Source organism: Talpa europaea (assembly GCF_964194135.1).
Source record: "Talpa europaea genome assembly, chromosome: 11".
Classification (NCBI taxonomy): Eukaryota; Metazoa; Chordata; class Mammalia; order Eulipotyphla; family Talpidae; genus Talpa; species Talpa europaea.
Genome location: NC_140078.1, coordinates 72,921,670 through 72,943,960, shown reverse-complemented (window position 1 = coordinate 72,943,960; position 22,291 = coordinate 72,921,670). Strand labels below are relative to the sequence as shown.

Genomic DNA, 22,291 nt, shown 5'->3' with positions numbered 1-22,291 from the left:
AGAGACCCGGTAGAGGCAGAGCGGCTCCAGTGATTGCCCTGGGCATGCCGCAATTGACCCGTTTCCTTCTGGATTTACGTAATGACAGGCAAAGGTGAGAAGCTTCATATTCATTTAGAAACAGGCCACCTAGAGATTTATAAGACACAAAAAGTCCAACTTCTCAACCTCCTTGTTAGATACTCCCAGATGTCTTCTCCAGACAAATCAAACCCAAACACTAAGGAATTTATTCATTTCAAAGAGAGAGTTATGATTTTGTATGTGTGCAGTTTTATTTTGCAGTAGCTGAGATTGTTTCCAATTTGGGGGTAGAGAAGACCATTGTAGTAAAGATTACGTGGGGAACATAAAGGAGTGAGAATCACCCAGAAAATTAAGGTGTCAGAATAACAGGTGCTTCTGATTTTACTCAAGCTCTGAAATATGAAACTTGAGGGTTGTGGTGTCGGTGGAAAGCGGGTGTCAGTGCTTTGTCTTTTGCTCTTAAAGTTGTTGAGAGCGTTTGAGTAGCATGTAACCTTGGCCTCTGGTTCAATTCAAAGGGTCTGATAACCTTGTGCATGTACATGTACATCAGACATGCATCATGTGTATACATGTACATAGCCTTACGTATATATGAATTTACGAAGTGCTTGGAAGAAAATAAGTGTCTAATAAAACCCAAACTCTAAAGTAATTGATTGTATTCTTGTTCTTTCACTCAAGTATACATTTAGAGAAGAGCATGCAAAACTGGGAGAGCATTTTGAAAGTAGCTTTTGGAGAAATTTTCATTCACACACATACTGAAAATTGTGCTTCTATTTTAATGTTGTGCATTTGAAGTTACAATGTTGCAATTTTCAATGCAGCAGGAGCCTCTCCCAAGTTCAGATGGCCAGACGAATTTGTAAAGATGCTGCCTCCAAAGGCGGAATTTTTGAATCAGTGAGCCTGAAATGTTCTAAATTTCAAATTTCATTCTACTGCTCAAACAGAAGAATTGACTTTTCGAAAAAAAAAAAATCGATGAGTGTTTAAGCATAGGTCAAGGGATGGTATTTGAAGAAGATGCAGACCAGCATGCCTGGCCTGGCATCCTCAGTTGCACACACCCAAGGCATGAGGATGAGGTTGGTGGCACTAAAGCTTGTTTTTCTCCCAGTTAAATCCCTCCCCAAACTTGGCTGTAAATGAACACAACAGCATTCATTTGAATCTCTGTGTGTCGCTTCCCGGGAGAGGAGAGATGCTGTGGCCAAGGCGGCCATCCAGGCCCACTCCTCCAGCTGGGTGCTCACTTCCAAGCCGGGTCCACTTGGAAACAAGAGGGTGAGGATGCGGGAGCTGGCTCTTAACACAGCGTCTGGGAACAGTTCTTGAAGGACTGCCTTCCAGCTGTTAGGCCGAAGGAGGCTTGAACCAAGGAAGGAGCACTGGTGGGGGCTGGGGTTAGAGTAGAGAGAAGAGTCAGGGAGGCGGGGCTGTGTCTCATGAGGTGAAGCTGCTCCATGAGGAGGCTGGAAGATGTCCATCTTCAAGCACTGCCTGTCCTCTTTCCATCTCAGTATATGCAGCCAATGTCAACATGGAGGAAAAGCAGGCCCAGCTGATGCAGCCTTTCTCCCATCCTCCCCAGGCCTGTTCCTTCCTCCCCTTTGCCTGAATCGGCCCCTGCCCTCACTCTGCTGCCCCTCCACTCTGCCCCTCACAGCCTGCAGGTGTCTGGCTCCCTTCTTCACCTCTGCTGCCTCAACCCAGATCCCTGCCCTGCCCAGAATAAAGTCAAAGTGAAGGAAAATGTCCTCAGCAGGGAGGAATATTGTGCAAATTCATAAAATTAGGATTCTGTTTACAGAGGTAGCCCAAGTGTTCTTAGTTTAAACAGCTCTGACTAGGTATTTTTTTTTTCATTTTTTTCAAGATTTTATTTATTTATACAGGAGCTGAGGTACAGATCAGAGGCGCAGGTGGGTTAGAGAATTCGCCAGAGACAGAGTAGGGAGCAGAACAGACAGATGGACTGAAAATACTACTGAGGGGAGCAGCGGGCGAGACAGGAGAGATCTGCCACGCCATGTGGGAAGCTCCCTGGCCGGCCAGGAATTGAACCTGCGCCTCAGAGGCTGCGAACAGCTTCACAGCATGGCGCTCAACCCTCTGCGCCACTGGGGAGGCCCTGACTAGGTTTAAATGCATTGGGATTTCCACCGTTGTGATAAAATTCACAAGTCATTTCTTTTCTGTCTGTGGGAAGGACAGACTACCAAATATGAACATCAGCTTTCCAGTGTTAACCTTTTTAAGGAAGGCACAAGACTTACCACCAGCCCGAGGCTGGAGGTGAAGCCTAGAACAGTGGGGAAGAAGTGGCCAGGCTGAAGCCTCTCCCACTTGGTTTGCTGGTACCATCTCACCCCGAGGATGAGGAAAGAGTGCATCCACCACCCTCGCAGATGTGGGTGGACAGAGGAGGCAAAAACAGGAAAGCATTCCCTCAGCAGCTTTGCTTTTAAATCAAATTCACAATAAAGTATTGCTTGTATTTTCCCAAGACGTTTATGTCACAATCATGCTGTTTCCCATTTTCCTTCATAATTTTTTGTATTTTTACAAGTCATATTTACATTTGGCTCCATTATCGTTACTACTTGAATTTGTGAGCATTAATGTGATGCTGTCATACTTCAAGAACTTATTTTTATGTCTTTTTCTTAAGGTGTAAACTGGTTTTTTGAAAGCACACACTACACCAAGGCGCTGGGGAGCCTTTGAAGCCAGAACAACCTTGGGCTATACTGCTCCCCTGTGGCCATATTAGCAATGAGCAAGGGTGTTCTTCAGCCAGTCTTTTTTATTAATACATTAATTTTTTTTAATTTTTTATATCATTGTTCATTTTTAAACAATATTTACTTCCCCCATCCTCTCAGGTGTAGTCCCCATAGAGTTTCCTTCACCCATGTACCCGTGCACCGTCACCTCTGTCCCCTGTGCTCCTCTCTCCCTCCCTGTGGTCCATCTCCCTCCTCCTCGCCAGCAGGATGTCTCTGGTTTATAATTGTCTGGTTTTGCTTTGTTGTGTTTTGTACTGTTATTTTTTTTTACACTGATGTCCTATTTGGTTCCCCTATATCCCTGCTATAAGTGAAACCATCCATCCAAAGCAAAAAAAGTCAAGGAAAACATAAACAGCTCGGATTACATCAAACTGAAAAGCTTCTGCACAGCAAAAGAGACATTAACCAACACAGAGAGACACCCCACTGATTGGGAAAAAATCTTTGCACCCCAGTCAACTGATAAGGGACTGATCACAAAGATACACAAAAAACTCCCACGACTCAACAAAAACAAAATAAACAATCCAGTCAAGAAATGGGCAGAAGAACTTAAAAGACATTTCTCCAAAGAGGAAATGCAAATGGCCAACAGACATGAAAAAAATGTTCAACATCCCTTAACATCAGCGAAATGCAAATTAAAGCCACATTGAGATACCACCTTAACACCAGTGAGAATGGCACACATCAAAAAAACAAGCAACAACAAATGTTGGCGAGGATGTGGCGAAAAAGGAACTCTCCTGCACTGCTGGCGGGAGTGCAAACTGGGCCAACCGCTGTGGAAAGTGTCTGGAGTTTCCTCAGTCTGCTAAAACTGGAGCTACCATAGGACCCAGCAATTCCACTCCTAGGGATCTATCCAAAGGACACAAAAACATTGATTCAAAAGGACACCTGTACCCCTATGTTTATTGCAGCACTACTTACACTAGGTAACAGCTGGAAACAACCCAAATGTCAGCCAGTCTTGACCACAATGAACCAAGGGGTGGGAGAGCACATTGTTGTGTTCAGCTTTTTAATGTTGGTGTTTGTTGGCACCCGTCCCCTTCCCCGTTGTGGACGGGAAGTGTCTCCACAGCGGCCCAGGGTGCATGACACACAACTCATCGTGGTTGTTTCTGAGAACAAGAACATCAGTAGAAGTCACAGGTTGATGCCTGCGGTAAAATGAAGGTTCCAGGTCAATCCTACAGATTGCTAAACTCACAAACTTGTACCAGGGTCACAAGGCATTTTGTGACAAAGCATTTGTAACAACCCCCTCCCACCTCTGTCATGTGCGTCTCTAATGGGGTGCGGGTACCAGGTGTGGATGTAGGAGGATTTCTTCCTAGTCACACTCTCCTTTCTGCATTACTGTCATCACCTCATTTGAGGCATACTCAGGACATCGTGCAATTTGAAGCCTGAAAGATTGTTGAGGAGCAGTCAGCCCACCGCCTCCCTTATAGCGGAAGAGAGAAGCCCTTATAGCGGAAGTACAGAGCCCACCCCAAGCCCAGAGATTCTGATGTAAGAGGTGTGGATGGCATGTCCCCAGTCACACCAGGCAGTTCCTGTCACATCTGGGCAGCCAGCCGTTAGGCACGGAGGGGAGGGGGCATCCTGGTCCCTTCATAGGAGGCTCCCACATCAGTCATGAAAGGGAGCCCCAGAATTCATGGGCCCACACTCAAGGCCCTGGCTTACTCTTGTTTAAGTCGGAGCCACCTGGGGAGTCTTACAGTCACACCAACCAGCCCAGCCACTCTTTTTTGATCAGTCTAACAATGCAGCCTGTGGTTTGACTTTTAAAAGTTGGGGTGGGGAAAGGAGGGCTTGGGGTAAATAAAGGGGTTATAAAGTCTACTTCTGTTCTAGCCAAAAAAAAAAAAAAAAAAGTTTCCCAGTTGTGGGCCTCCCTGGTGGCACAAAGGGTTAAGCACCGCACTGTGAAGCAATCCACATCCTCTGCAGCATGAGTTTGATCCCCAACCGGCCAGGGAGAAACCCATATGCCAGGCAGACCTCTCTTGTCTCGCCCACTGCTCCCCTCAGAAGTATATTTCAGTCTGTTCTGTTCCCTGCTCTTTCTCTGGTGGCTCCTCTCACCCCCCGCATCTCTGGCCTGCACCCCAGCTCTTGTATGCATAAATAAATAAATCTTTAAAAAAGTTTCCCAGTTATTTGCTTACAGAATGTGATCTCTGTCCCCCAAGTTGGCTTTCAAAGTGTGTGAAATTAATCTTAATTGGCAACATAAAATGGCTATGTTCAAGGTTCCAAGTATTTCCACTTTCACTTCTGGTTTTGAATTATGCTGCACCAGTCCACTCCAAGGGAAAAGTAAATAAAAGTGGGGTGCCAGACACCCCAAGCTGAGCATCTTCAAGTTTGAGAGAGAACAAGTCTCACATGTAGAAAAGGGTCTGTTTGAGATGTCTTGTAAGTGGGTATAGATTTTGCTGAAGTTAGCAAAATCTCCTTATTCTCATCTACCCGTCCACTCTACCCCACCAACAGCCACTCTTCCCTCAAACTGGTTCGGCAAAGCATCATCTCTGGAAGGCTGGAAAACTCTGGACGTTCACATCAGCCCTGGGTAAGGCAAAGATAATTATGCAGAGAAAGCACAAAGGCAGTTTTAAGATCGCAATTGTGCCTATTTCCACTGAAATTCCTCCACTTAGCTTTATTTCCACTAACTTGTATTCTTCAAAAATCCCTTTTAAGCCCAAGCTATGAGACAGTCTCTGTTCTCCTGAGATTCACTATTTAGAGAACAAAGCAGGCAAAAAAGCAAAGCTATGTGGTGTTTGAAAAGCATTGGCAGCAGGTCCAGGGAGGAGAGTGGGCTCTCCCAGCTCAAGCGTGCGGGGGACGGGAGGTTGGAGGGGGTCTGGGGCAGTGCAGTAAGGGCTGCTCAGAGGCCGCTAGGTGGAACACAAAAGAAACTATTATGCAAGTGTAATGGGTTAAATAGAGCAAGAGACAGCCCAGGCACCTGACGTGGCTCAGCAGAGACAGAGACAGGGACTGTGCGAGTGTGGCCGAGGACTCCTCTAGAGGGACATCAGGAGCAGTGGCCAGTGGGCAGGACGACAGGACAGGACAGGACCCGGAAGCACGCCCTCCAGTCTGCCCGGTGCAAACACTCTGCCCTCCCTTGGAGGAGATGCGAAGCTCCAGGTTGGCAGAGCAGGGCATCTCCCTAAATCAGTACCCAAGTGCACGAGTGATGTATGATTCCACATGCCCCATTTATGCATCAATTCGGCAATTTTTGACTTTGCCTGCAAACATGCTTGCACAAGGCAGGTTCACTATCACTATCTGGTGGGCACATAAAGGAGAGTCTCGGAGCCCTCGATTTTTCAGGCTTTAATGCTCTCTCAGGGAACCAGACACCTAGGGAAGCTGGTGTGCAAGAAGGCAGGCACCGGCCAGGCAAGGGGCTGAGAGGCAGGCAAGCGAGCCTCCTAGCCCCCCCATGAATCTTTTTACTCCTTCTCTGGACTCTCTCTGGCATTCTCTCGTGGTCTCGCTTATTGATAACTGCCATAACTTCTCGTCTCTGAGAGACACTGCGCTGCCTTATAGCCCTGGCCTCCAGGCTCAGGTGTACTCAATGATGCATGCATGCACACCCATGCTCCAAGTGCCACGATCAGGCATGCGTGCCCCACACACTCGCTCCCAAGCTCCTTGTGCATCAACACGATCAAGGCTGCAGATGATAGCCACAGAAGCTAGTGGCGCGCAAAGCCTGGTTAATTCACTCACCCTCCACTGCTATGTGCAGTGCCTGTGTCCAGCTGTCAAGTGTGGAATTAGTCCTGCAACTCCAGGAACCTTCTGACAGTGTATGAGAGACTCAGAGAAGGAGCAGCAGGTGGGGGGCGGTTGGGTAGGGGGCTTAGTGTCCGTGTTTTATTGTGACCATTTTGTAAAGAAAGCTGTCCGCACCCCACCACTTCACCCTATGACTCCTTAAATGGATCACACTGAACAGAGTGTGGTGTTTCTAGGACCTAGGTGCCACCGCCCTGAGGAAGGGGTGTGTAAGTGTCCTGCCGGACAAGACTCAGACTCTGAATTCTTCAGACTGGTTGTAGAATCTCCCTCTCTCCCCTCTTGCTTCAATTTCTATCCATCCATTATCTTACCATTCAGGAGACATTTCCCGCATACATTAGCTAAATTGCATCTGTATCCCCACCTCCCATCTTTATGCCAATACTAGCATTATGCACCACACCTATTTTCATTCACTTTATGACCTTGGGCAAGTATGAAACCAGCCATTGCTCCACTGCGGGTGCACTACTCGCATTTCCATACTGTGAGTGATGACCAGCCTCAGGGGCTATAAGGAGAGCAGTTACAACCCCTGTCAGCCTTTGATGATCTGTCAAGGGTTCTTACAGTAGAGAAGGGTTCTTACATTAGAGAGCCCAACTGCCTGCCACAAAGCTTGGGTGTGTGCTCTCCATGCCAGTCCTATTCTTGCTCCCAAAAATAATGACCATGACTGGACCCCCACAGTGGCCAGCAGTGTCCTGGAGAGAGGACCCGTGATGACCTGGAGTTGATGTCCCAACTCAGAACTGCCCCGGGTCTTTCCCAAGGGCAGTTGCTCGGCGATGCCTTGATCAACCCCAAGGATCTTCCGGGGCTCCCATCCCGGCCAGGTGGGCCAGCCATGCCGCCCGCACCTGGAGACCTTCATTAACAGAGACATAAAAGTCCCTTCTTCTCCCATCACTCAGAAAGAAGTATTTTTCCACTCTATGTTTTCTTTTTCCAATCAAGTAGATAGGTTTTCACACGCAGATTCTCAGATATTTGTTTACCAGCTGTTGTGCAATGTTTGTGACTCCCCCTCCCAAGTCATAGGTTGAAATCCTATACCCCAAGATGATGGTATCAGGAGGTGCAGCCTTTGGGAGGTGATTAGGTCATGGGGAGCCCTCATGAATGCAATTAGTGCCCTCATTCAAAGAGACATGAAAAAGTATGGTCACTCGCTCCTTCTCTCCCTGGATTTCTTCCCTCTCCTCCCCTTGCACCCCTCTCCTCCCGCCCCTGTCTAAGACGCAATGAGGAGGTGGCTGTCTACAAAACAGGAATCGGGTCCTCACAAGACAGAGGACAGTGCCAGCTGCAGAGAAGAGAGCTCAGAAGAGGAAATGCCAGTGACGTCAGATGCCACAAGGACTCCAAGCAAGACAAGAGCAAAAGAAAAATACTCACAGATTCTGTGATGCAATCAGAAAGGCAAGATGGCTTAATAGTTCCTGCCTTGTCTACTCTGGGCCAACTCGTGGCAAAGGATCACAGAATCATGTTTTCTTCTTTGCCTAGGAAAGTATAGCCTTTTCCCCCCTGGTTCTGGGCTCCCTGGGAGACACAGGACCAGACTCTTTGATCTGAAGGCCCTGGCTTACTAGGAAAGAGAAGGATCCACCCAGAGGGTGGGAATCCTTTGGGACAGGAAGGGGACAAGGACCTCAGACTCTGGTGCAGAGAGAGGAGCTGGCTCAAGTCACACCCTCCGAGCCACAGGGCCCGGGAGGGAAAGGCTGCAGGCTTAGGGGCCGTCCCTGGGGAGCATGCAGCTGGCAGTGAGAACAACCTTCCGTCCAACCTATGGGACTCGCATGGGTCTAGGGGGGCTGAGAGCCACCAGCCAGCCTGGGACCCAGCCCAAGCCCAGTTCTGAAGAGTTAAAATCTGCCATAATTTGATTTTGTTAAAGGGGATTTTCAAAATCGAGGATGCTGATGAGTTTCTTAGTTTGGCCTTTGTTGATAAGAAAAGACTTATCTATTTAAGATGTGGACTAGCGACTTTCCAACCTGCCTGACTCCACCAAAGCCGCAGCACGGCCAGAGTAGTGGGGAAGGAGGAGGAATTAAGAAGCCGCAAGAAGAGACGAGGGCAGTTCCTCTTCCTCTTTGACTCTTCTCGTCACACCCGATGACAACATGTGAGCCACCAAGGAAACGGTGAGGTGGAGAAGTGGGTACCGGGCCCCCTCGCACGGGCCACTGAGGCCTGTGTGCATGGGGATAAGCACGGGTTTAATGATCTGACGACAGGGTGGTTTCGGAAATTTCTGTTTCTGTTTCTTGTCATTCATATAAGTGCAATTTGCAGGAAACTGAGAACCTTCCATCTGGTCAGCAGGTGCTGGGAGTCTCTGCCCAGATGCCCTCCTCAGGGCCCACAGACTCACCTTCCCAGCTGCTGGTGATGGGTCTGCAGGGCCCCTCAGTGGGAACCACCCTCCGGCACTAGCACCTGCCTGCCAGGGATGTTCCCTCCCAGAGGATGTCCAAGGCCAGTGAGGGGGAGTGCAGGGGCCTGGTCCCTCCCTGCCTGGGACACACAGCTCCAGCTGAGAGCACCCCACAGGAGCAGCAGAGGCCTGGGCTGGAACCACTGTAATGGGCTTCTCCCTCTGCAGGTCTTGCCTCACTCACTCCTGGAAGCCTGACCCCCTACCCCAAGTCTCTTGGGCACAACCAGAGCTCTAGATTCCCAGAATGCCAGCTAAAATAAACCAGCCCTTGGCTTTCAACATTCTCTTCCACAACTCAGTCACAGATGCCAAGAAAAATAACATGTCTCCACCTTGAGTTCTGTTATTTTCCCTTCCATTGTCCCCTCTTTTAGATACAGGCAAATGGTCTCCCAAAAACCTAAAAGAAAAAAAGACATTAGGAGGAACAGGGCAGAGAGAAGAGGCCTTCACACTCCTGGCTGGCTAAACCCCACTTTAGCTTTCGGCTTGGAGGACACACACCCTCAGAAACCTCCCCGGTCCCTCTGACCGCCCGTAGCTCTGTGGGCTTCCCCCAGCACAGCATGTGCCTCCCTGGACAAGTCTGTGCAGCCCTGACCCTCCCCTGGAATGGCAATGCTTGAGGGCAGAGAACAATGCTCACCATTTCCTCCCTGGCTTGGCAAAATTCCTGCCACTGGGGACATGTGTCATTGGCCAGAGAGAGCTGGTCCCGTCAAGTTGGGCAACTCAAGAAAGTTGAATAAGGGCGTTCTTTACAAAGATTTGGATGGAGTGTAGGGAAACCACAGGTGCTTGGTGCTAGCCAGGAGAGGCCGTCATTCCCGCTGCTGGGGATGAAGGCTCAGGAATCTTATCTGTTTTTGTCTAAGATCTAACTGGTAAGGGGGCAATCTCTGAGACCCCCAAACCTGCACTTTATGCAAACCTAAATTTCAATTTTATAATACCCTCAAAACAGGACATCCCAAAACCAAGCCAGGAAAAATGATCTCAGACCATTGACATCCTTAGTGCTCCTGCCTAAAAAAGTGCAAAACTCCTCTGGACCACAGACCACGAAAGTTATCACAGAGAAAATAATCCCCAATAAATAAGAGCTCACATGGAGACCACAAAACACACACAGGTGGGTCGCCAAGAGTGATGGCCAGCAGACCTACAGCCCGAGGATTAGGGCCCTGAAAGATTTGATTAAATATGGTTTGATTGAAGTTATTTTTATAAAGAACTAAAGTCCTCATAAGACCAAAATGCATTACCAGAACTCACTGGCCACCAGGGAGATGCCACTCTTGCGGAATTTGTCTTCTTGCCCTAATGCAGCGCCTTCTCCCAGAATGTGGAAAGTCCTAGTAACCCTTCTGGAATAGAAGGGCTTTACTCAGTCAGTGTTTCCCTTTCTTCTGAGCCCCCTTGCTTCCTAACTAGGATAGCTCTCAGGATTTACCGATTTCCCTTTTTCCTTCAGCACTTTATCTGCAGTAGGGTTAGTTTTAGACCACTCTAATGAATCACGTTTCAAAGTTTTGGTAAAGATTGTACCCAACTTCTTGTTCATTTGCTACTGGCAGATTTTTAGAACTTTTACTGAAATTATTTTTGGGTCATTTTATAAGGTATTGAAGGAGGGAGAGTCCCTGATCCTGCTTCATTCGGCCATGTTTTCTAGAGTATCCATGTTGATGTTTTCTTTGATTTCATAAGGGTTTCGAAACTCTGCACTGACTATTTCAGCTTGAGCAACCCTGGAGGAAGTGGTGTTTACTGTTGTTGACTTTAGGGTTTTTATTTATGAATAGCTTTTATTTAGGAAGATCATTATCATAGAATATTTTTCTGTTCTTCCTAAATTTTCTATAATATTTGCTAATAAAAATTACAGATAATCTGAGCGCACTGGTATTGGGAAATTCATCTTGAAAGACAGAATTAATTATCATCATGGTAAATTTTCAAGTATCCATTTCTCAATACCAAGTCAGGCCTCTGGAAAATATCAGGTCAGCACTCAACATCCTTGCATCTGCCATGCGTTGATTGAACTAAATTTAATGTTGGATCTATCAATCAGCAACCAGCCAAGAGACAGAAGTCGCACCAGTAATTTGAACAAAGAACATCTACTAGAAAGAATAGTTTACTACTAAAAGAGGAGTAACAACCCAAAGCAGTGGAGAGAACCCTAAAGAACAGAGGGACAGCAGGTTTGGGGAGCAGCCTCTGCTCTAGGCTGAAGCTGAGCACCCAAGAAGCTGCCTTCCCTCCCAAGGTGAGAGTTAGGCCTATTTAGAGGGGTATTGTTATGGCAACTTTCCCAGAGAAATCAGAGAGAACTCAGAGAGGTGTGTGTGTGTGGGGAGAGAGAGAGAGACAGAAACAGAGACAGAGACAGAGAGATTTAATTGTCACACTGGGGACGGGGGCTTGGTGGGAGAGCTCCCAAAAGTTTGAGCCCGGAATTGCAGGAATGGCAAGGTTTTACACCATTTCTATGTGGAAGCTTGTTACCCCATCCATCATAGACTTTCTTTATTGCTTGGGAAGGGGGTCAAGGTAACCATATCTGCTACTGTGGGCAGGCAGCACAGTGCAGGAACTTCCTGCTCCAGCAAGCAGCAGACTCCAAGCAGCAGACTTAGCAACTTCCTGCTTCAGTAGGACTTCAACCCACTGGATTGTCCGGGAAGTTGTCGAGGTCCTGCAGTTTGTGGCTGCGGAGCAGGAGACTCCCCACTGGGATCAAGGTAAAGCTCACAAGAGGGTGGGTACCCCTGGGTATCTAGCACACCCTCTGGGGTGCCAGCAAATCTCAATAAGAAGCTACCTACTGCAGTGTCAGCAAAACTCACTGGAGGTGGGCCCCTCCACACGGCACTGCCCGGTTTTCCCAAAGAGCAAAACGAAGCAAACAGCAACCAAGTCCTGGCACCAGAGCCAGAAGTCCCTGCCTCTTTTTGTAACCTCCATGTCTTCTGGCAAAGGTGAAATGTGTACAGGGTTCAACTCTAGGATCACAAAACAGGGCAATGAAGGGGCAATGAAGGATCTGAGAGCAGCAAACTGAGAACAGGCACATCGTATCATGTATCTTTTTATTGAGAGTCAATGTCATATGAAGACTATTTCTGCAACTTCTGTAAAATTATTTCTAAACTCATCATCACCCAGTCTATTTTCCAATCTCCCTGACATAAGAACATGGTAACAAAAGAATGAGATAATGGGCATTAGCTGTTGAACCTGGTCATTTCCTCCTCCATGTTCCTCCTCTCTGCAAATCTTTCTCTGAACATCCTCCTTAACACTCAACTATTTTTCCTGCTTGATCATTCTCCATAAAACTGCTCTCCCAGTACTTTACAATGGACTGGCTTCTTTTGTTTTATCTGAAAAATGTAATCGCTATGAGGGGGAGGATATTTGTCTTTTTGGCTCATTGATAGACCCCCAGTAACTAGGACAGTGCTGGGCACATGCTAAGACGCCCTATAAATATTTGTTAAGTAAATAAATTATCTATGTATACAGGGGAAGGATATAATATGATTCTTTCTTGGGCTGACATTTGAGTCGAATTAGAGTAAAGAAGAGGAACTCAGGGTGTCAAAGGAAAGGTCTGTGGAGCCACTTGCCAAAGCCACAGACTGTGGTGACAATTCACAAAGTGGCTCTGTTAGGCTCCAGACATTAGAAAGGTACATAAAAACTTTCCCTTGCCTTAACTTCAGATCTCTCAACCACTCCTTCCTACCAATTCGGAACTTTCTAGAATCCCATGGCTTGGGTGTGGGTAAGCAGAATACTGGGAACTGAGCCAAAATAAAATACTGAAAGTCAGGGCCATACTGATATCGGAAGTTAGTGTTTTTCTTTGGGAAACTTCACATTTCACATGATCGTGTAACAATGTACAAGCCACCTGCTGTGGTCTTCCTCCGTTTACCCGTAGGCTATGCAGTATGTGTACTCAGAGAGATTTTCAGGTTTCAGACTTTGACTTGACTTTCATTTCCCGGCCTGGGTCTCACCAGTGAGCTTCATGTCACAAAGCGTCATGAGTCGCCATCACCTCCTCTCTGGAAGCTGGGATGGGGGGCGGGGGGTCTCCAAAGAGCCCAACCTCAGGAGGTAGAGCCAGGGGAAGGGCCTCTGCTGACCCTCACACACTCACAGAAACCCATACCCAGAGGGAGTAGAGGGCTGGCTGGGAAATATTCACAAGTCTGATTCCCACCAGCACCAATCCCTCCACACAAAGAAGCGCCGCTACATTTTCCTGTGAGTTAAATTTAATGCTCAGTCACATACTTGTCTGGGCCCTTTTTAATGTTTACTTGTCCTTTCTCTTAATAGTTCCCTCATATCTATATCTATATTAGCAGGCCCACATTCTGTATTGAATGCTACTTCAAACATGTCTTTACCTCAAAAGGATGTCATTTAGCCAGCCAGATGAATGCCAGACCAACTAAGACTGGTCCACAGACTTTGCCGGGCACAGGATAAAGAGTAAATTCAGGAGATGTCCATACATAGTTCTCAGTTTTTCAAGTTCCTCTTCTCAGTTCATCCTTCTTCCGAAACCCACACATCTTGGGCACCCCCCACCCCCCTATCCCCCTAGCTACTTCCTCCCACCACTGCAGGTCTGGGCTCTTCTGTCTCTTCTGCTTTGGACTCAGCCCTACCACACCCCCAGCCTCAGGGTGGAGCTGAACCTTTTCCCTGCACATTCTCTGCGCCCTGACTTGATGATGCCTCTATGTCCTCACCTTGGAATTTTCCTGTTTCTGTTCCCCTTCTCAGAGCTGGGTCAGCCCCTAACAGCTTACTTAAGTCCTCACTTTCCTCACTACCAATTTCTCTCATATTTCACGACAGCCTCCCCGTCACTGGCACGAAAGCCCCATCTCTCAAGCCTGCTACCCAATGATATCACTCTGCAGCCTCATTGTCCCCAAATCCTCCCCCCCATTGACCCCAACCCTCAGGCCAAGCACACACTGGCAATTAAAAACCCAGACACATACCACTTGTCGTGGTTCTCTGGATTTCTGGATGCCCATTTTGATTCAGGGAGTGGGCTTCTGCTAAATGCTGGTTTCTCTCCATCAGGACCCCTAGTTTCTTTGAGGCATTTTGACCACTTGTTACCTCCTCAGAGTGTCCCCTGTCAGAGTGCTTCCCCATCACTCCCTCTGTATCTCCGCAGAACAGCAGAAACTCAGTTCCCTTATCTGGAGCAACCAGGAGGAGGGCCATCCAAAGGCCACAGGGAAATCAAAGGCGGGGTACAGGGAAAGCAAGCAGGAGGAGAAAACAACTTCCCAGTTTCTCTCAGAGGCTGAAGAAACCCTGGGGGCCTGGGGGAGCTTTCAAGTTGCTTTATTGCGGCTAGTCCCCAGAGAACCGTGACTGGTGGGTAGACCCACAAGGGGAATAAACAGCGGTTTCTCCGGCCCCTCAGGGTCAGGGCTGGCTATTCAGAAGGAAACTTTCAACTGCCCAGGCCATTCCCACAGCAGCGTGGATGGTAGGTCAGGAGGCTATGCCCTTCCCCCCAGGGACTCATCCTGAGTGGTAAGTCATCTATGTGTTTAAGTCACTTATCTCCATGTTGATGCTGAGGATGGTTTCACTTTTGCCAACATTTGTTTATATCCTTCACAAGAACTCAGATCCCAGCCTGTCGCAGCAAGCAGTCTCAGGGTGAGTAAACTTTTTAAACATGAAATATTGTGACTTGCAACTATTTCTTGACTCTAACCTGGGTGGTTCTCTGTACGTGTGTTTTCTCACACGTTGCCGTCAGGTGGGCAAGCCTTGTTCCTACCCAGAGAGCGTTGAGTGCCATGAAAAGCGACTGTTTGCTTTGACCTCCCGTGGATCAGACCCAGATGAGGCACCCAAGTGCTTCTGGGGTGGGCGGTGGCCGCTGCCCTCGGGAAGTAGGGTCATGTGAGAGAAGTGTTTATTCTCAGTCTTCTCGGGTGTAGACCTATTCTGGCCAAAATTAAGCACGAGAAAAGGGGAGGTGTGACTGCGAGGATGGTAGTGCTGTCTGCTGCTCCCTCTTCAGATGCATGAAGGGAAAATAATCTTCCCTCTCTCCACAGGACAGCCCGACAATGGCCAATTACACACCAGCGCCAGAGGACGAGTATGACGTGCTCATAGAGGGGGATCTGAATGACCACGACCTGGAGGCCACACGGTGCCCCCAATATGACACCAGGACCCTCTCAGCGGGGCTGGTGCCACAGCTCTACTCCGCCTTGTTCATGGCCGGGATCCTGGGCCACACCTGGCTGGTGTTCGTCTTAGTAAAATACAAAGGACTCAGACACGTGGAGAACATCTATTTCTTAAACTTGACCATTTCTAATTTGTGTTTCTTGTTCACCCTACCGCTCTGGGCTCACACAGCCTCCCACGGGGGGATCCTTGGCGACCCCATGTGTAAGATCCTCACTGGGCTCTACTCTGTCGGCCTTTACAGTGAGGCACTTTGGAATACCCTTCTCATTGTGCAGAGGTACCTGGTGTTTTTCGACATGAGAAGGATTTCCTCAGTCGCCAGGACGGTGACCTGCAGCATCATCGCAAGTGTCCTGGCCTGGGGGACAGTCGTTCTGGTCACACTGCCTGAACTCATGTTTTACAAACCTAAGGTGGAAGGTCAGTGCTCCTTTAACAAGCCTTCATTCCTGCCAGCTGAAGAGCCATTCTGGAAGCATTTTCTGACCTTAAAGATGAACATTTTGGGACTTCTTTTTCCACTAATTATTTCTATATTTTGCTATCTGCAAATGAGAAAAACACTAAGGTTCCAGGAGAGGAGGTATAACCTTTTCAAGCTCGTTTTTGCCATAATGGTTATTTTCCTTCTGATGTGGGGACCCTACAATATTGTGCTTTTCCTGGCAACTCTCAAAGAATTCTTCTCCCTGCATGACTGCAAAAGCACCTACCACCTGGATGGAGGTGTTCAGATAACGAAATTCCTCGCCGCCTCCCACTGCTGTGTCAACCCGCTCCTCTTCATGTTTCTCAACAAGACATTTAGGAAATGCCTCTGCCCTCTATGTGGTAACACTCCACTTCAAACCTCCCAGGTACCTGCGCACGATTCACCACAAGGAGAACTCAGCTATTCCACTGAAGTTTAAACCAGCTTCCTTCAAAGGCAGGATAAATAAACATTGATTTGTCTCATTAAATTGTTTTGTGTAATTGATTTTTACACATCTGCATATAAAGCAGGATACAAGAAGAAGCAGGGCAGGCGAAGGACGCACCGAGTATCAATTTTGTCTCAGGCACTGTGGTAGGCTCCTCCTTCACACCTCACTACTTGTCCATGGTATACATGGAATTGGCCTCCTTTCTCTGGAGGGGAAATTGAGGCTCCAAATTCTTCTAAGACCACACAGCTATAAAGTGCAGAGCTGGGGCACAAACCAGGTACCATTGCTCCAAAGACTATGCCTACTTCAGCACACAATTGGGCAAAAGGCACGTAAAATAACTATTACTTTAAAAATCAATTGGATCACATTCTGAATTAGGGTTACCTCTTAGGCCCCTTAGATTTGTAAGGATGGCTCATACTTGGCCCTAAAACAATCCTGTCTTTGGTGTTTGGAGCTGGATGCCACACTCACTGATTTCTTGATGCCCTCCCCACTGGTTCCCGAGGCCTGGAGGCCACCATTGCCTTGCAGTCGTGGGGGCACTGTCACTGCTTATGGCTGAGTCTGCAGACATGGGCCTGCCCTGGTTGCCTCCACCTGCTGGCCCAACATCTTTGCACAGAAGTGAACTGGAGGGCAGGCATTGATGCGTCCTGAAAACTGAGCCAGGTTACCCACTCCGGCTGCACCCAAGGGTGCCAGATCACACTGCCCCTCTCCTGGAGGGAGGCACACATCAAGCCATTGAGCCTTAGAGAAAAACAGTGGACCTCTCCTCACAGGAAGCTCCTACCTTCCAATCTAAAATGGATGCATGCAAATAAATACACAGGGACACCTGAACCATCCATAGTCCAAATTTTGGCAAACCAAATAGGGTCCTTTCTTTCTCAAAACAGTGGATAGAAATTGCTTTGTACTGAAGAAATGAGAGGGAGAAAAATCTTTCCTGAGCATCAGAAATCTCCATCTGCTACCCCATAACTGAAGACCTCCATTTGTATGAGATGAATTACTGAAAAAGCCTGTGTGTGGTGGCTGTGCCCAGTCAGTGACATGCCCGGGGAACAGCAGATGACTCTAAAAGATATTCTACGGCAGTAGCTCTCAAACCTTAGCACACATCACACCCTCTACGTAGAAGGCAGATTGCCGGGTCCCACCCCAGAGTATCTGATTTATAGGTCTGGGGTAGGAACACAGAATTTACATTTCTAAAATATTCATAGGGATACTGCTGTCTTGGGGCCATACTCTGAGAACCACTGCTCTAGGGAGCAGGATCTCACCATGAGGTTCTGTTCTGTGCTGAATTTGTGATTGTTACGAAATTTAGAACCAAGGATGAATTATTCAGGAAAGTAGAGAGATTTGGAGAGGCGGGGATAGGGATGCAGTGGAGGCAGGGACAGAGGATCCGTGAGGCAGCTGTCAGCTGTGAGGAGAGGAATCAAAGGACATATGCCAAAGATTTCCGTTTTACTGACATAAACCTGTTCTCTGACACTGCATTGCTCACAGAGGCCTTCAGCTGGAGCTGCTCTTTCAGGAATGTGATAGAGCTACAGTCAACTTCAAAGTGAGATGGGGTGGGTGCAGCCCAAAAGAAGTTGCTCAGGGTTTTCTCTAAAACAAAGTCTCCTGCTATTTCAAAGGCAAATGCTAGTGTAGAGGGGCAACCAGGCACAGGGAGGTGCAGGGAGGGGGACCCAGAGGCTGGCGAGCCCCAGAATCTCTGCGCTTTCCTCCTCTGGGCTCTCTCCAGCACTCTCTCGAGATCTCGACTCTTCTGCAGTCATGCCACCCCTCCTCTCATAGCTGCCCTTATAGCCCTGACCTCCAAGCTCAGGTGTGCACACTTGCACATGCATGCACACACCCATACTCCAGATATCCACAATCAGGCACGTGTGCCCCACGCCCACACTCCCCAGCACCTTCTGCATCAAAACCACAAGGTCACAGGTGATAGCCACAGAGGTTAGTGGCGTAAAAGCCTGATTAATTCATTTACCTACAGCTAGTTACCACCATAAAAGAAACAAGAAACTAAGGTGTAGGGTAAAGAAAATGTCAGGCTTTTCTGCCCTCCTGCCATCAGGATAGATGATGGATCCTTGTCCTGAATGCATGCCTGATGGCGGGCACCTGGAGTAGGGTGTGGACATAGGTAGATGGGATTCAGCTGAGCTAAGACTGTGCTTTTAAGGGCGGCGTCACAGGGATGCCAGCAGAAGCCGAAGCCGAAAGAGAAGCCGAGAAGCAGCAGAATGAACGCCTGAGAGCCCAGATAGAGTGGAGACTTGCTGGGGGCTGGGAGGCCTGCCAGCCAGCACCCCTGCCTGCCATATGCCTGGTGAACCCCAATAAAAGACCTGCAAAACCACTGAGGACTCTGACTCCTCCTTTACCCGGTCTGCATGGGATCAGAAAACCTGCACTGTGCCCGTGTCCTGCCTTTACATAAGGTGAGGTTTGAAATGGCAGCTTCCCTATCCAAAGCAAGATGAGGAATGACTGGAGCTCTCAGACACTGCTGGTGGAAATGTAAATTACATACCGTGTTGTTGGATTCTGAGACCCAATTTCCGAAGGGTGTGTGGGTGCTGAGTCCTCCCCACGCCAACAAACATTTCTTGGGCTTCAGCAGGGTATCCAAGAGTTTAAGGCAAGTTGACACTATCTTGGGGAGATAATGTCAGATTCCATAGGTTAAGAGCTCAGTCTCCCAAGTCCACGCTCCACTTCAGACACCGGCCCCAAGCCCCAGGCAAGCCTGCCCTTCTGACCAACTGGCGAAAGACAAGAGCTCTCCCCAAAACCCTCTTCACGCTTCAGGTTGAAGGCTGGGGCCGCAAGTCCCAGGTTCTCATCTAGGCTTCTGATCACCTGTTATCAATCAGAGCTTCCCAGAACATTCACCTCAGATTCAATTAATTTGCTAGAAGGGCACACAGAACCCAGGAAACCCATTGATTCACTAGATCACCAATTTTTTTTACATGTTTTGTTGCATTGGTAATATTTGTAAATATTTTTATATTGTTTTTCCATTCTTAGTAATATATTTGACATAGTTCTTCATTTTTGCATGATGTTTGATTTCTCCTCTCAGATGTTTTCCCCATAAAATTACCACCACTAAGACACGCGTGAACCCTCACCATGGACAGACTCTAGTGCTCTTCCCTCCCGTTTTGTAGATCACAGATTTTTTTACAAAGGAGTGATGAAGATACAAGTCCACAGCCAGATGAGAAAGCTGCACCGAGCCAGCTACGGGGAAAGGCGCAGGGCTCCAGGCAGGTGTGCCATTCTCCCTTAAATTTTTACATGTTCATCAACCTAGAAGCTCTTTAAAGTCCCTTTCTCTTGGACTTCTAGGGAAGCTTCGTTACATAGGCGTGAGTGATTGTAGGGTAAGGTAAAAGGTATCAGGCTTTTCTGCCCTCCCGCCATCAGGATAGATGAGGGAACCATGTGATCCTGAATGCATGCCTGATGGCGGGCACCTGAAGTGGGTACACCTGCGCTAAGACTGTGCTTTTTAAGGGCGGCATCGCAGGGACGCCAGAAGCCAAGAAAGCAGCAGCAGAAGCCGAAGAGAAGCCAAGATCACCAGAGAGCCCCCCAGCACCCCTGCCTGCCATGTCCCCACTAAACCCCAATAAAAACCTGCAAAACCACTGAAGACTCTGACTCCTCCTTTACCCGGTCTGCGTGGGATCAGAAAACCTGTACTGTGTCCTGTCCTGCCCCTTACAGTGATTAAATTATTGACTATTAGCATTTGAACTCCACCTCTAGCCCCTCTCTCCCTTCCCAGGGAGTAGGAGGAAAGTCTCACTATTCAATGCTACTCAAATTGGCTTCTCTGACAACCAGCCTTGGGTGTTTTTCAAAAGTTACCTTCATTAATTTAATAAGAGACACACCTAAAGCTCTCAACACAAGAAATTCCAAGGGTTCTGTGAACCAGGAACTGGGGATGAAGACCAAATATGTATAAGAAATTATATTTTGGTGACCTCAATGACCAAATATGTATTTTCTATAAATCACAATGTCTCACACAGCCACATTAGAAAAATCTGGCCGTTTCTTTAAAATTAAGCATATAGCAATCAAGCATTCCACTCCTAAGTATTTAACCAAGAGAAATGAAAATGTATCTCAGTACAAAGACTTACACATGGGACGTTCTGGTAACATTGCTTGTAATAACCTCACACTGGCCCAAATGTACTGCAACAGATATAGGGATAGACAAAGTGGTATACTTTTATAAGGAACTTATACTTTTCAATAAAAAGGAACAAATTGTTGATAAACAACAACATGCATGAATCTCAAAAGGTGAGATAAAAGACAGATTTTTCAGTGTTTACTTTGTGATTCCATATATCCAAAATTTTAGAAAATTCTGAAAAACAAATCCATATTCTGGAAAGCAACCAATGCTTGCTGAGGAGATTCTGGGTGGGAGGAGAGAAGGATGGATATAAGGAGGTACAAGGAAGCTTTTGGGGATGTGGATATGTTTGTATGTTGACTGTGGTGATTGTTTCACTGGCATGTCCGTATGTCCAAACCTCCCAAATCGTATGCCTTCATATGTGGTTTATTGTAAATCCACGAAGCCTCGAAAAGGCTCTGAAGGAAAAGAACCTTCCAATGATCTTCCAGGCAATCAATTATATTAGTATGACTTGTCTTGGAAATACACAACAAATAAATACACTGGGGAGATCCAGTAAGGCTGTTTCTGTTACACGTGCTGAGTTAAGAGATAAAATACAAAATGCCCCTGGACCACACTTCTCACCTGCGCCACTGAAGAGGCAGGAGGAAGCAGAGGCCCTGAGGGAGACCCCAAAGGGAGCACCATCTATAGCAAGCACTGGCTATTCTGTGGTCTCAGTGGGTGCTATGTATGAATTGTGTCCCCACCCCAAATTCAATGTTGAAGCCCTTCCCCCCACACCTGCCCCCTGTGATGGCATTTGGAGATGAGATCTCCGGGAGGTATTTAAGTTTAGATGAGGTCTATAAAGTGTGGCCCTCATGATGGCGGTAGTGAATTCATGAGAAGAGACCGGAGCACGCAATGGAAGACGGCCAGCGAAAGTCAGATACGTAACCTCACCACGCTTGGACTTCCCAGCCTCCAGAATTGTGAGAAATAAATTTCTGGTGTGTAAGCTACCCAGTCTCTGATATTTTATTATAGCAGCCTGAGCTGAGAGAGCTCATGCAGACTGATATTATTTTTTTTTAATAATAAATTTTATTTTTATATTCCCCATACAATTGCAGCCCCCCTATTCTGACCCCATTCCCTCCCCTCCCGCCCCCGCCCCCCTAAAAGTGTCTCTGGTTCATAGTTTTTTGTTGATTTTGATTTTCACTTTCTTATAGTTATTCATTTTCCTGGTCCCTTATTTAAGTTTTCTAGATTCCTGCTATGAGTGAGACCATCCGGTATTTTTCTTTTTCTTTTTGGCTTATTTCGCTGAGCATGATCCCTTCCAGCGCCATCCATGTTGCTGCAAATTGCATGTGTTTATCTTTTTTGAATGCTGAGTAATATTCCATGGTGTATATGGACCACATCTTCTTGATCCAGTCATCTATTTTTGGGCATTTGGGTTGTTTCCAAAGCATATTAAATCACAAATAGCAACACCATGACAAGATGAGAGCAAGATCTTGGGAGGTATGCAAAGAGGCTAGGAAATTCCAGAAGAGAAGAGGAGAGCACAGAGAAATTCTCGTCACAGAATTATATAAGTAGAGCTGTCTACAGCATGTGGGGGAGAAATCTCAGATGACATTTTGGGATGTGTACAGTCTTAGCGATGAACTCAAAGACCAATCCTGTCAGAATTTTCATTATGAAAATATAGAGTGTGTAGAGAATAAAAATCTACAACTTTTACAGTGACTGGGAGAAAACAGTTATTGAAAATCAAGTT

General features: G+C 47.3%; 1 protein-coding gene across 1 annotated transcript; it reads left to right on the top strand.

Moving 5' to 3' along the window:
* Positions 1-15,251: 15,251 nt before the first annotated feature.
* Positions 15,252-16,292, top strand: CCRL2 (C-C motif chemokine receptor like 2; the record flags this gene model as incomplete). Its single annotated transcript, XM_084247777.1, has 1 exon — positions 15,252-16,292. The coding sequence occupies one exon, from the start codon at positions 15,252-15,254 to the stop codon at positions 16,290-16,292; it is 1,041 nt and encodes a 346-aa protein (XP_084103903.1).
* Positions 16,293-22,291: the final 5,999 nt, after the last annotated feature.